The sequence below is a fragment of the Carassius gibelio genome, chromosome B23, assembly GCF_023724105.1.
Source record: "Carassius gibelio isolate Cgi1373 ecotype wild population from Czech Republic chromosome B23, carGib1.2-hapl.c, whole genome shotgun sequence".
NCBI lineage: Eukaryota > Metazoa > Chordata > Actinopteri > Cypriniformes > Cyprinidae > Carassius > Carassius gibelio.
The window spans coordinates 16,230,125-16,245,682 of NC_068418.1; the positions used below are offsets into that span (position 1 = coordinate 16,230,125).

The 15,558-nt window shown below is 38.6% G+C and overlaps 1 protein-coding gene across 8 annotated transcripts in view; it reads left to right on the forward strand.

Moving 5' to 3' along the window:
* Positions 1–15,558, forward strand: part of agrn (agrin) — a 242,698-nt gene that overhangs the window by 212,507 nt on the left and 14,633 nt on the right. For all 8 annotated transcript variants that reach the window (XM_052593910.1, XM_052593914.1, XM_052593918.1 and 5 more), the window contains 10 exons: positions 2,058–2,172; positions 4,093–4,212; positions 4,444–4,788; positions 6,167–6,359; positions 6,463–6,678; positions 7,106–7,335; positions 9,584–9,718; positions 13,201–13,291; positions 13,938–14,102; positions 14,270–14,381. In XM_052593910.1, the coding sequence (XP_052449870.1) occupies positions 2,058–2,172; positions 4,093–4,212; positions 4,444–4,788; positions 6,167–6,359; positions 6,463–6,678; positions 7,106–7,335; positions 9,584–9,718; positions 13,201–13,291; positions 13,938–14,102; positions 14,270–14,381 (1,722 nt within the window). The remainder of the gene's footprint in view (positions 1–2,057; positions 2,173–4,092; positions 4,213–4,443; positions 4,789–6,166; positions 6,360–6,462; positions 6,679–7,105; positions 7,336–9,583; positions 9,719–13,200; positions 13,292–13,937; positions 14,103–14,269; positions 14,382–15,558) is intronic.

A 15,558-nucleotide genomic window follows, 5' to 3' on the forward strand; every position in this document is an offset into this window, starting at 1 on the left:
GGTTTATAAGCCGAAATGTAAAAATAGAGAAAACGGACCAAAAAGGGCTTAGTCCCCTAAGGGTTAATATATATATTTTCAAATATCTATTTTTCTTGTTAATACTTTGCCAAAAACTACCCTTTGTTTTTCTTTGTTAAGGTACATTACAAAGACAAAAAAGCAGTAATGGAATATAGGAACAATACAAAAAAAAAAATATGTTAATTCAATTCAAGTTTATTTATTTTTTTGTATAGCGCTTTTTACAAAATAAATCGTTACAAAGCAACTTTACAGAAAATTATGTTTCTACAATATTTAGTAGTAGCTAGTAGTTTGTGCACATTTGACAGGATTTTAGAAAAAATAAAAATAATAATAATAATACAAGACGTAGTCAGCTAGACGATGAACTATCAATATTATTAATTAAGTTAATTAACTTACAGACAGCCATTGCACCAACCACAAGTGTTTGTAGCTAAGAGTGGACTGGCACTGTGTGTCATCGAAGTGTCTTTTATATAACTCAAATTAAGATAATTATAGTTAAAGTGAACAATTACAAAGAAGTTAGTTAAATAAACAAACATTTGGCTTGTGCTATTGATATTTATACGTTTAATATGTTAGTTTATTTTGGTTTAGCTTTATTTAATTTCCAAAAAGTGATTATTTATCATTTTAGTAGTATTTCTCAGTTTCAACACTGGCTGGTATCTTGGCCTCATCGCGCTAATGCTTTTGACATACTAATAGCCTAGCTTCCTTCACTGAGTTTTTCTTGCATTCTTCAGCTGACACTGCAAACTACCTGCCGGCATCTGCCGAATAAGCTGGCGATTTGTTCTCAGCTTGTTAACCCATTTTGGGTGTGTCTGGGAATGAAGGGCAGTACGGTAATGAGTTCCACTTATCACTCTAATGTTAGCTAGTGCTGTGACCGAGATTCCCGACAGGGACTAAGCGAGGATGTAATCAGCGTTTCTCTAAGACTGCTCTACCTGACACAGAAAGCTAATCCCCCATACTTCACTCTCTCGCTTGGTGAGGTCCAAATCTCAAATGGGGCCATGGGAGGTACAGAATGGCTTCACTTGCCTTGAGCATGTCCTAATCCCACTTCTTCATGATGTTCATGATGCCCCCAGGTTCAGTGGAGCACTCCCTCCCTTTCAAGCCTCGATATCTCCACCTTGTCTTTCCCTTCACTTAATTTCAACACCGTCCACTAAACTCTGTGTAAGCAGCTTCTGAGGATAAAGACCAGTTTCTGGGTCAGCGTTTCCATCCGACTATGCTGGGCAGCCTGGTTTTGTTGGGGGTCTCTCCAGTGAGGCCTGAAGGAAAAGAGTGAGCATCTCCTTTCATTTCTTGCCCAGCACGGAGCCAAAAGTACAATGAACTTGCACAGGGTCAGCCTAGAGGCAAAAGCTATTATGTCTGCGACAACTGTGTGCTTTTCCAAATTCAAGTGCAGCTGTGTATGAAAGGAGCGGAGAAGGAAAACACAAGGCCTTTGGGTGACTTGAATGGGGTACTGGATGGACCTCCTGCTGAGGCACTCTTACAGAATGTGCACACATTTCAGAAAATGCTATAACAACTCACAACGTAGTTTGTTTGTCGATTGAGGACATCCTAATTGGAAACCACGCTCTAGTTTTAAACAATTAGGTGCACTGAAATGAATTTGGTTTTGGTGAAATGGTCTTTGTATTCAGGGAACCAGCAGCGACTAATCTCGTCTTACTTTATTCCAAATCGGTGACAGAACTCTCCTACGTGTATCGATGTGGAAACCGAGCCGATTCTAAACAGTCAGCATTGTAATGTGACATTTACCGCTGACTTCGAAACATGTTCATGTAATTACTTCTGCGCTGTAGTTAAATGTCAATTTGTGCACAGAGACCCGATGGGGTTCACTAGAGTTTTTCCACTGACACACTTTCTCATCCTGTGAAGGAATTTGGTGTTAACAAGAACTGGATCAGCATATCGAGGTTATTACCAGTTCACACACTCTGTCTTTTTCCTCTGTCTTATTTTCTTTCTGCTTTTATTTTCTCTAGCTGAATGAGTTGTTCCGCAAGTCAGATGTCCAGAAAGACTTCCGGAGTGTCCGTGTGAAGAATCTGGCCCCCAGCAACTCCATAATTTCCTTTATCGAGGTTCACTTTATCCCAGGTAAAGTTACACCAAAGGTTTTTCTTAAAGATTGTTTACTCAAAAAGATCTGAATTGTGGCCAGTGATAATGTTTTATGTACACATGCTGTTTGTACCATTTTAGTGGCCAACTCACTATTACCAAATAATCTAACGCAGGTGTGCCAAATTTATCTTTTTTAGGGCAAAACTCAAAACAGAGTTTGGTTCCAACCCTGCTCCATCACACATACCTGTAGTTTTCAAATAGTCCTGAAGGACTTTATTAGCTGGATCAGGTGCTTTTACTTTCAAGCTAATCTCAGCAGGACTGTAGCTCTTTATGAACTGAGTTTGGCAGCCCTGATCTAACTGCTCAAACTCCCTCACAAAATTAACACTGAACACATCTTGTGTAACTGAGGACAGCTAGTGGCTGTGAAGAGGTGAAAACATGCCTGTCTCCCATGCCGGTTGATGTTGAACCCCATTCCAAGCAATGCGCATAGGACCAGTTACATTGGTGCCGTGACCCGGATGGTATTGAGGTTTAGGTGGGTGCGTGTTACAAAGGTCAGCTAGTAGGAAGTGTACAGAAAGCTCACTCACCTGTCCTCAAGAGGCACGTTTGTGACTGTTGCTAGAGACTGCTGTTCAGAGCATCCTTGTTAATGCAGCTTTCTCCCATGCCAATTGACACTGGTTCAAATCTTGCACTACAACTGGTAACACTTGACTTGAAAGTTTCAACTGAGCCATGTATAGCATGCTATGCCACAATAGTGCAGTACCACTACACAATCCAGGCTCTTTAAAATGCACATAAGTGTACTTAACTACAGTGTACATACAAGGACATATGCCCAATTATGATGCTTTTCTTCATCATTTGATCAACATTGATTAATAACAGTTGCCATTACAACAGACATCTCTTACATAAAATTACATTTACTGCCAAATTTCCATGAAAGTGCAACATTTAATAAAATTGAAAAAAAAAATAGCATAATTCGCATAGACAACGACAATGTGTTGCACTGACAAGAATATTTGTAACTTATTATAAATATTTCATTGCATTGATTAAACTGCATTGCATGTGCTTAGTGCTTATAGTGAAGACTTTTTTTGTGCTATAATAAGCTACAGTTTAGTGAATTTACGCCTCAATGTTCTTTATTATCTGTCTCCCCCAGTCGTTCTGTTTTTCGTTATCCTGTTTTTATTTACTTTCTTTTTTCAAGCTGCTTCTAATTTATTTCTAAAGCAGCTCTAGCACACAAAGCACACAGTCCGACTCATACCCTCCTCTCACATCAAAATTCCCCCAGTCTGCGCTCCTTTAGAAACGTGCCCGTGGCAAGAAATAAAAAGCACATAAAAACTCCCTTGTATGTTTGAAGAAAATAATAATTCAACACAGCAGAATGAGGCGTATAAGTTAAGTAAAAGAATCTCTGAAGATACGACTATCGTCTTTTCTGTCTGCCGGAGCGGTCAGAGAGCGTGGCCTTTTTAAGCGAGGTAATTTATCAACTAGGGCTTCTGAAAAGGTCCTTTATTTCAGTTTCCATCGCTTCTCATGCTTTTAAGACCCTGAGCATCAAACTAGCTGATAAAAATCTCCTTCGCTATTCTCTTTTTATTGGTCCTCTTCAGCGGCACAAGAGCACAATTCTAGCACAAACGCCTGTCATAAAGGTGGTCTGTGGTGGCCAGTAACAGGGCCATCTGTGGAAGCGTTATTAGAGTGTTTCATCCCAACATCCCTGAAATGCATGGTGGTTCAAGAACAGATTCTCCCAAGGGCCTATTACACGCAGGCTTTTCTGTATATATTTGCAGTATGTTATGTCAAGTGCAAGGGTGGTGGGGCTGGTTAGTGCCGGTTCTCCACACTCTGCTGTGCAATATGTTCACCTCTGGCTCTGTTTAATGTTGTGTTCTCGTGCTACAGAGACAAGGTTCAGTGTGGAGGATATTGAGGGGGCCCTTCTCAAACAGCTCAAGGCATCTAAAGACACTGGTATCGTTGTGAAGAAACCTGAGGAAGAAAACATCCGCATCACCACCTATGGTAACCTGCTTGAAATTGCTTTTCTGTCCTTTTTCTTTTACTCTCGCTGCCTTTTGTTAAATGTGATTGCTCTTCAAGTTGGCATTTGATAACCATGGGTGCCGCAGGACTCAAATATCTCAAAAAGATACAGCTTATTGAACATGAGACTGTATGTTTAATTTAAGAATTAAACATGTCTACCGTGACTAAGACCTGTTGACCTACTTTTTCCGTCTCCCAATTTTTTAGGTCTTTCAGCTGTTCCTTTCTTCACCACCACCACCACCACCACCGTAGCGTCAGTCACAACTCCCACCACCACTACGCTGTCTCCCACTTCTGCATTTACCACGCTCCGCCCAACCACCACCAGGCGGCCCTTCACCAGCCGCAGGACCACCACAGTTGCACCAGCCACCACCACTCCATCCAAGGCCCCCACAACCACAGTCTCCCTGAAGAACAGAGTGGCAGTCCACAGCAACAGGCCGTGTGACTCCCAGCCCTGCCGTCACGGTGGAACCTGCGAGGAGGAGGACAATGACTTCACCTGCATCTGCCCTGCAGGAAGAGGAGGAGCTGTGTGCGAGAAAGGTAAGGAGAACTACAAAAACGTAAAAAGAAAATGTGTGCATTGCAGGGACAACTGGGTAAAATCATAGCCAGGTCATATTTGAATGACCCCACAATCAACCGATTTGCATAATACAACAAAAACTAATTTTTAGGATCATTTAAGATTTATTTGTTGCATTATTATGTTATTTTCATGAAAATTAAAGACATTTTTCATATCCATTTTTTCTTTTACATCTCATTACTGCAATGTGTCTGGACAATTACATTTTGGTTTTTTTTTTCTGGATATTGTAATAATGTTCTCAGAGGTCATTTTTATTAAAATGCTTTAATACTGTATGTTGTTTTTAATCAACATAAAAGGCTGTACAACAAATTAATAAAATGTCTAATATATACTATGTTTTTAATTTAGATAAAATAAATATATACTTTTTTTGCATTATGCTAATTTGACTTGTTTTTTAGGAATTGTGTTTTATTATAATGAAAATAATATCATAATGCAGAAAAACTATCATTTCATTTGATTCTAATTATTTTCTTCAAGCAAAGTATTGCTTCCTATTTCTTATGATCTTTCTTTTGGTGTGAAATAAAAACCACAACAGAAGTCCACTTGAATATTTCAGATATGTTTGAATATTAATTATTTTTAATAATTGATTGCAATTAAATATGCATTTTTTTATAACTGTTGTTATTTTTTAGTAATATTTCGGCATATTTGAATCATATGTGGGAAGTATTCAATAAGGATTGAATTTAAAAGTGTAGCCCTGTGGTTACCCTGAAGAAATTTGAGCTCAATTCATTGTCTCCGTTGGTGGTATTGGGATATGAAACTACATTTTGCAGCTGTGTCAGGTTATAATTGACACTAATTACATCGATGAACTTTAGTAAGTATCAAACCGCTGTGAGGTGAAAAAAGCCACTAATTAAAGGCTTGTAAGCAGCCCTCAAACACTTCCTCTGATCAATGGGGCCATTAAAGAGTGATGAAGAGAGAAGGCTTCATCAGCCTTGCATTCTCCTGAGAAAAGGGTGAGAGACAGCCGAGAGAGAAAGAGAGAGAGGTGTTGATACATTTCTGAGCATGGGGATTCTCTGTCTGGAATGTAAATGTCTAACGGAAAAAGGTCCAGAGAGAACTACAGTACTCACCGTTGCAGGTCTATGTTTTTTCACACTATAGGGAATAAAGCAAACACAACATTAACTGCACATAACTGTATTGACAGGGGTATCTGCGTTATCTGAGGGAGACACGCTTAAGCAGACTTTTGTTTATCGCTCGATTAGTAAAGAGCAGACTGTTAAGGGATTGAAGGCCTGGTTGAGAGCCTCTGATGACCTGCTTTATCTGTCTTCTACCTTTTGCCCTTCTCAGTTATAAAGTACTTCATCCCATCCTTTGGTGGCAAGTCTTACCTGGCTTTCCAAACCATGAGGGCCTACCACACCGTGCGAATTGCCATGGAGTTCAGAGCTTCAGAAATGACAGGGATATTGCTGTATAATGGCCAAAAGGGCAAAAAGGACTTCTTGTCTCTGGCACTGGTTGAGGGACACGTGGAGCTCAGGTAAGTGACCCACATTTGTTATATACTCTAGGGATCAGAAATCAGATCTTATGACCATTACAGATCCATTAACTATTTAAAATTGTGATTTTCCTCCATGAAGGTTTAACACTGGTTCTGGGACGGCTTCAGTGATCAGTAACGTCCTGGTAAGACCGGGACGCTGGCATCAGCTCGTTGTAGTGCGTAACAGGCGAAATGCCATGCTGAGCGTGGACAATGAGCCGAGCGTCGAAGGACAAAGTCCCCCAGGAACAGATGGACTCAACTTGGACACAGATCTTTTCATAGGAGGAGTGCTTGAAGACATGATACCAGAGTAAGAGAAGCTCCAGAACGCCTCCAAATAACACTAACAAGAGCCTCTTTAGTCTTGTTAGAAGCCATAATGAAACAATATGGAGAATAATAACCTAAACCACTGACTGTCTGAGATTGTCTGCTCACGTTTGAAGAAACCTGCCAGAACAGCTAATAATGTACGACTTAATAAGATTGAGCAGAAATAGCCAAATCAAATTAGCATCAATCAGAGATGTTGTGAAACACCACTTGAGTTCTTGTGGGTCTAATTGAATGTTTTTCCATCTGTTCTCAGTCAGGCAGAGAGTGTCTTTTCTCAATTGAGAAGAAGACATCTTTGTTTTTTTAGTTAATCATTCCATGCTTTTTTTTTACATTTTCCGTGCCATTTACCAATTAAGACGAGTATTAAGGAACTGACAAGAACTGACTTGTTCTTGCAGTGTGAAGGAGAGGACGTCAGTTTCCACAGGCCTGGTGGGCTGCATCCGCATGCTGGATGTCAACAACTTGTTCTATAACCTGCAAGAGAATGGCGACAGCGTTTTGTATGGCTCAGGCGTGGGTGAGTGCGGCAACAATCCATGCATGCCGAACCCCTGCAAGAACGGAGCCTCCTGCCAGGTCAAAGAAGCCGAGATGTTCCACTGCAAATGTATCAATGGTTTCTCTGGTAAGTGCACCTTTTGACTTTAACATATTTTCTATGAACACTTTCACTGGTTATGCTAGTGTTGTCTCAAAAAACAGATTGCTGTTCCATTTGGCGCCAACAGTGATGCAGGAATGACAACCTTCACCTTTAACTATACACTACTGAATTATAAAAGGTTCTGCAGTCACTCTCTGTTGAGTTCTGAATATCTGGACTTGTCTGTATTGATGGAAAATTCAACAAGGCAGAGGATGCTTGTCTAATCAGTTTTTAGCCTTATGAGTATGTAAGAAAGATGAGTGTTTGCCCAATAGTATGAAGGCAGCAAGGACAAATGTGCAGCGAATACAAAAACAGTTCTGAATATACACACCATAGATAGAAAGTGAAACTATTATATAAAACAAAATCAAACATTATTCAGTGAATTCAGAGCAACTTTTGAAGCTCCAAACTTTTAAGCGAATCTGTCTCTCATCGACAGGCAGGGCTTTTCTTTTGTCTCTATTTATTTATTTTGAATAAATGTGTTTAAATTAAATAAAACCTAGCAATATATAAAACAAAGTGAAGCAATATCTTGGATCTCATTGGGCATTTTTTTTTTTTTTTTTTGTTCAAAGGCTAAATATATAATGTTACCAAAAATTATATAATGAATAATAAAAATAGTTTACAACATTACAGTTTTTATTGTATTTTTGAACGAATTAATGCAGCCTTGGTGAGCATAAAAAGAAGTCTTCTTTCAAAACATCAAGAAACCATACCAGCTGCAAACTTGTGAACGGTAGTATATATTCCACTGGTGTGCTTGGCCCTGTAATTACAGCTTGAAGCTGTGTGTTGGACTGTTTCTGGCTTTCTCCGGTATGCCCATCTTTGCTTTCTCACAGCATAAAGAACGGTAGGAATCATCCACACTGTAGAAGTTACTGTGTTCTCTTTGTTCACTTTGAAGAAGCTTTTTTCTCTCTCTCTCTCTCTCTCTCTCTCTCCATCTTGCAGTGTTGCTCCAGACATTTGAAATATTGCCCAGAGTAAATTGCTCTGTTGTTCTGCTCACACGCCTTTATTGAACAACCTTTATAATAATACAGTTCAATATCTTCCACTTTATTTCAGTGCTGCAGAATGGCTGCAATGAGGTGTGTAGGAAAATGAAGACCCTTTGAAGTAGAAGTGTACACAAAGAAATTGGCTAGAGGGATAAATATGTGGGATAACCTTTAATGTTTAAAGAGCAGGATTGTAAGTTGGAGGGTTGCCGCACTGTCTCCGTGATAGAGCGGCCTTATAGTGAGAGTAAAAGAGAGAGCCACCTAGCAGAGCGTCTCAGAACGCGGCGGGGGCTTTCATTACAGCAAGCAGCAGCTGCCGCCCATGGCGTGATCTCCTACTATGTTCTTTGTGATGATGGGAGTGTTCTGATGAGGCTAGAAGCACCGACCTGAAGGAGTTTCAGTCTCAAACCAGGAGGGCACACAAGCACACCATGTGGCATGGCAGCTTAATTTAAATTAAGTAAATAATTAAGTAATTCAATAATTCAAAATAGATTCCTATTAGAAAGCCTATACACTCTTAAAGACAAAACATATTTATTGCAATCTATGGTTCCAAGGAGAACATTAACATCCATGCAATCTTTCCATTGAACAAAAAGTTCTAAATAGTGGAAAAAAATGTCTTATTAAAAACATGTTTCACACTAAGAAAAAATTGTTAATTTAGGAACTGAAAGGTTCTTTTGGGAACCCAAAATTGTTCTTCTATTGTGTCATTGGGGAATGCCATTTTGTAAACTTTGTTTTTAAGAGCATGTTTAAGTGGAAATTCAAGTCAGCTCATTCAAAGGCAATCTTTGTAACACTTCTAGGCAGATCAAATTCAGACTGTTTGTCAAAATCATGTTTTAATAACATTTCATATTAGCAATAAAATGCGATAACAGTGGTATCATCAGTTTAGCTTCTTTAGCTCAAATCATACTTAAAAACTGATATTTATCGCAGTAATGCTATCTTTCAGCTAATGGCTAGTAAACAAACTCCATCAAAAAGGTGATTGCCTCTTTTTGATTTGTAAGGCAGTACTGATTGCCACCGTATTCATTTATCTTATTCATTTCAGATCATCTCTTCCTTCTTACACTGTGACTTAACTAGTCAGTTTGAATGAGGATTGACATTGAAGTTGTTTGATTTCTCCCCAAGTGGCTTCTTATCATCTTTTGTTTAACAAAAATATACATTTCTTTTAACAGGTCCAACCTGTGCTGACGCCCACAACCCTTGCGAGCCCAGTAAATGCCACCCGTTATCACGGTGCCAGGTCCTTCCAGAGGGAGGTTACAAATGTGAATGTCCAATGGGACGTGAAGGCAAGCACTGTGAAAAAGGTACAGTACTACATCATAGTAAAAGTACATTAAATGAGCGTATCGACTCTTCTGAGGACTGAAATAACTGCTACATCTCAGTTGTAATTTCAGTATTGATTTTTGTCAGGATCGGTTGGTCTGACTTGGATATTGGCGGTAGAATTATCAAAGGGGAAAAAAGGAAAAAAGGTTATGGTGGGGTGGTAAAAGTGAGATTCTCCAGTTGGCATCTCCAGTACTGTAAAATAGGTTCTACCAGCTAATATAATGGAGAGTCAGCATCTGGGAGGTGATTTAAAATTGTTTTCCTTATTACACTATGTCTGAGCTGCCATCCTGAACTGGAAGATCAAACAGATGGTGGGTTGAGGGGGGGTGGATTACTCTCCTATGGGAGCTGGACCCTAACCAGGGAAGAGATGCTTCGTTCTTTTGCCATTTCGAAGCTTTCATTAGCACTCTCACTCTGTTGCGTTTCCCTCTCTCACCTCATTAAAATTCCTACAGATGTTTTAGACTGCAAGCATTCGAAAAGGGGAAACCAAATGAAAGGTTTAGGAACACACATGTCCGCAGGTGTATTGGACACCACCTGTGGTGCAGAGGGAGTCCCGCCCTATGCATTAGGCCATGAACCAGTTAAATTAAGGTTATATTAGCCTATATAGTGCAATAGTGACTGCCCACTTTTTTCAGCTCCATTGGTTCTTAAAAAAAAACTTCAAAGGAATTTTAAAAATGTCTACATGAAAATGGGTGTTTTGGGGTGAACTGTTCCTTTAATGAGAAAAAGAAGGACTGGTGGAGATTTCTTACAGAATTATGGGTAATGTAGTCTCTCATAAGGATTCCTGGTGTTAAACAATACAAAATAAGTTGAAATACTTCGGGCTTATTCAACAAAAGCATGTAAAGTTTACTGACATAAAATCTTTATAAACTATTGTTAAAAATTCCCTATGAATAAAATGAAAAGGACTTTATCTTTTGGAACCTGATTGTCGCACATTATATGGTTTCTGTCTCATTTCTGTCGCCATTAAGTTTTTATTGATTGGTTTTAAACTTAATTTTCAGGACTATCAGGACTGTCTGTATCAGCGATACTATTTCAGTATTTTTATTAACAATATGATGTCACTATTAGTGGGCGGGCCAGTTTTTATCATTCACAAGGTACCCCAGGATTGTAGCATGTCATTGCTAGGGTTGGGAATCATTAGAAATTTTCCGGTTCCGATTCCGGTTCCGGTTCTGATTCCGGTTCCATTAAAATCATTAAACAATTATTAAGAAATAGTGGTAAGGAAAAATACACAATACTCAACTACTCAATGCTCAATACTGTTTATTACTTACTGTCAACTTAATTTAAAGGTTGGCAATGTCAAAATGCAACATATACTACAGTGTACAGATCTTCATAAGTAGGGTGGGGAAATCTTCTTGTTCAGCTTCTGGTTTCACTTAAATGAACTATGTTGCTGGAAGGTAGGAAGTAATGTTGAGTAAAGCTAGTCCATCAATCAGTATGTGTTCCTAAGCTGATTTTTTTTATACTATCAATAATATTTTGCTTTTCAAGCAGGAATAAGCTTGTTGGCCAAATAGTCCCTTGAGGGCTGAGACACTCGTTAATTTCCCTTAATTAATGAAATATAAACGGTTAAACTTACCATGTATACACACTCTCCATAAAGTCCCTATTTTACAAATTATAATGCAGTCAGGAGATGGTGTGATGCAATGAGTGGTTTCCACATTTTTAAACATTAAAAATGCATTAAAATAAACATTTTCTATCACTTTGTTTATCACTCTTGAAATGACCTGTACACTAAATAATCTAAACCTCATACTTGCATAACAATAGAAGTCTATTTATTTAGTGGTCCAAGTTGAAGCCAGTATGTATACAGTATGTATACAGTATGTATGACAATATGGGACAAATATAATGTAATTTAGTGGCAGCAGGTCTAGCACGCTGCTGTTAGATGTACAGTCAGACAAAACGATGTGCACAGTTATCAAAGGCGCGAGTGCACATACAGTAGTGGGAAACAATGTGTTCGGCAATTAAAGATGCGACAGCGCATTGAGTTTGTGGATGCGCGTCATTGGAATCAATGTGGTCAGTAATTAAAGAGGCAGGGAGGCATGTCTGTTATTCAGTTTGTGACATCCTTTACGTACGGGAAACGCCGAATATTCAGAACAATATTATTTCCAAAGAACAAAACTGAATAAGAACCGGTTTTCGGTTCCCATCCCTAGTCATTGCACACAAATGCAAGCACCTGTTCAACCCAGAACTGTCAAACGAGAGGCACTATAGAGTCACCTTTTCGTCTAAGAAAGTCTCCATTAGCGAGTGATTAAAATAAATTGAGGTGAACCAGAATCAATGAGTTGAGGACATCCATCAGGCAGAGTGTTTTTTATTTTATTTCTTGAATCAATGAGATGAGTAATTCTATCAGTCAGCTGCACATCATGATTAATGGGGAGTCAGTCGGGCAAAGTGTCCAGGCAGAGTGGCTCTCTCAGATAAGAGACTGTCCAGCCCCGTTTGGCTCTTCTGAAATGAGTCAGAAACAGGAGAGTGCTCCCTTCTGGATGAGGACAGAAGGTAAATACTGTACATGCAGCATGCTGAAAGAAGGAAATTTACATTACGTAACAGTCTAGTCAGGAACACTTGACTCAGGAGATACAATACGCTATTGTCTCTGAAGCACTGCAGTAATGCGTGATTCATTCATTAGCTGCCATTTGGAAATGAAGATTTTTATAATCAGTGAATAGTGTTTGAAAAATCAATGTGGTGTATTTCAGAGTAATAAATATGTTCTCCTAATATATAAGAAAAGTGTCCTAGTTTGATAAACAAATGCTTAATTCTAATGCTAATTTACAATACGTTTGTGCATTACAAAAGGGTCAATACTTTACAATTTATATTCTACTAGATTTGTGAAAGTGGATTGTTTAATATAAAAATTTTGTATTTTAGTTGAATATTTCAAAATAAATACTATAAATTGTTGTAGTTTTATGGAATACTTCTAAATAAACAGTTAAAAACAAAAAAGGACTGTTCAGTTGTCCTGTACTATTGGATGTTGCCAAGTCTTAAGCTGATTGCAGTACAGAAATAAAGGCATCGCCTTTGTCACTTTCCATTTTGACTCCTCACTTCCTTGGGGTGTCTGCAAGTGTTGTGTCTTGTTGTACAATAGCGAAGCTGCTGCTGTGTTAAACAATAGCTAATTAGCTTTTTAATCTCAGTCTACCCTTCCAGACTGAGCATGCGCTCATCCTGTGTAATTACTGCAGGATGCATGCTGGGCTGTAGGCAGCACTATGTGTTGATGGGTGTGAGTGTATGTGTGATCGGGTAAGCTATACGCTTTCACTGTCTGGTCTCATAATTGGAGGAACATCACAAACACATTAAGTGATCTGCAAAGCATAATGGACTTTTTCATATTTCTCAGTGTCAAACCAGGGAGGCGCCTACATTCCTTACTTTACTGGAGATTCTTTCCTGGAGCTCAAGGGCCTTCATCTCTATGGCCAGGATCTGAGGTATTGCATTACATACATTACATTATTTTTTGCATTTATTATTATGATGCACATGGTAGTGTTATATTAGTAGTGTTCTTCTGAATTGAGGACAAAGGACAAAGTCCTCTCCGTTTGTGTTTTTAATTCATTTATGTTAGTTATATTCAGCTGTGTTGTATATGAATAATATAATAATTATAATCATCATCTTCATCATAAAATTTATAATTTAATATATATTGTGTATTTGTTACTGTTACTAATTATTGTTGTTGATAATATTTTAACAGTTAGTAAACATCTTGTTAATAATACCTTTTTTTTCAGACTAAATATCTTATTAATAATGCTTTCTTCTTAGACCATTACTCTAAAAAAAATACTTGGTAAACACCACTGGTTTAATTATGCTCCATCTCACTCATTTTATTTCATGGTTCAAGTCATTTCAAGTTCATTTAGATTCGGACATGTTGAATTTGATTCAGAAATTATGTTCAGTTGGTTGAGCTGTTAACTCAGTAATTAGTCCATCCATTTTCACCAATTTTGATGCATATTTGCCGACTGAATGCGAACACTGTTTCTCACAATATTTTTGGGCCGTCTCAAGGAAGAAAACCTCTTTTATGTGTCAAATCAAGCTATCCTCATTTGTTCATAGGCAAAAGTTCAGCATGAGTGTGGTTCTGTTGGCCAATGACTCCAAAGGCATGATCTTCTACAACGGTCAAAAGACTGACGGCAAAGGAGATTTCATCTCTCTCTCCCTGAACGATGGTATCTTGGAGTTTAGATATGACCTGGGCAAAGGACCAGCTGTCATTAGGTAAACATCACTCTCTATAGTTATATTGAAATGGAATTCAATAAAAATTACTCGGCTGTGTTGTGTTCTGTTTCAATTTATCTAACTGTAGCTTTTGGGTTTATTTTCATATTGCTATTAAAAGGGGCAAATAAACAGTTCCTAATCTTTTTGTGTGTGTGCAACAGGAGTAAAGAAAAAATCAAGCTGAACGAATGGAGCACAGTGAATCTGGAGAGGGCCAGCAGAAAAGGAGAGATCAGCATTAATGGCAAAGACCCCGTCAGAGGAGAAGCGCCGGTATAGAAACCCTCTTACGCTTCTAATCCTGCCTTGTAAAGGCCAAAAACATCACTGTTCTTTAAAAGAACAAGTCAAACTAGCTGTTCCGTCCCTTTCCAGAAATTACTGTGATGGTAGTTCGATATACTGTATACAGTGGAGTCCAAAAGCAAAAATAGTTTTTGGACTGAAAATTGTAGAGCCCCGCACATGACATGCAAGAAAAAATAAATAAATTGTGCACACAATTTACTATTGCGTTCCCTCGAAATCAAGGGAACGAATTAGTAAATCGAAAAGTTTCATTCAGTTCATACAAAAGAAAGGCAAACAAATACCAAGTTCTAAACTTTTTTTCAAATAAACTTTTACTCAGACTGCCATGCTGAGAATGTCAACTGTGTTAAAATATATTAAACTAAGAGTGTAAGATACAAGCATTTTAAAAAGACTTTTAGACCCCACTGTCCAACATGGTATTGCATGATTACCATATTCATGTACTGACATTTCAGATAATGCTATGGTATTATCATGGTATATTTCAAAGGAACCATGATATTACCATGACGCTAATTGATATTGTCCGGGAAGTCATGCTTTGTTTGGTGCATCCTTTGAAGTTTAGTTGGCTGCTTTTCACGCAGGGTCTGGGGTGCATGTGTGGGAAGCTTTCGAAACTTCCCTCTTTTACATCCCGTACTTGTGGTCTTTTGTCTGTGGCCTCCGTTTGCTTTTAATTGCCATGTGGAAATGACTCTATCTGTTGTGCTACGGATTCGCACCCACTCAGATCAATCCCAGCAGCTTCGTGTCAAAGCCGAAGTACGACGGCAGAACAATGAGGCCATGTAATAATCTGGAAACTCTCTCATCCTCCAGTTATTCTAAATAGTGTAATTTGTGATTAGCTTCATGTAGTCTTACGCGTAGGCACTTAAGTGTGCCTTTTTTCGTCATTAAACCATCCTACGTATGATAATTGTGTTACATTTCAGCAGTAGAGTCTAGAAAATCTTATTAAAGCGAAAGCGTGAGAGGATGAGAGAGGGGAAAAAATGCGAAGAAACCAGAAGGGTCTTGTTCCAAAGGGGCTGTCTGCAGCGAAACCCCAAGAGAAATACTTTCCCATTGCCTCGATGGCCTCGGTCGTTCCACTAAACAGACTCTAACAACACCGCCGTATCACAAAGCA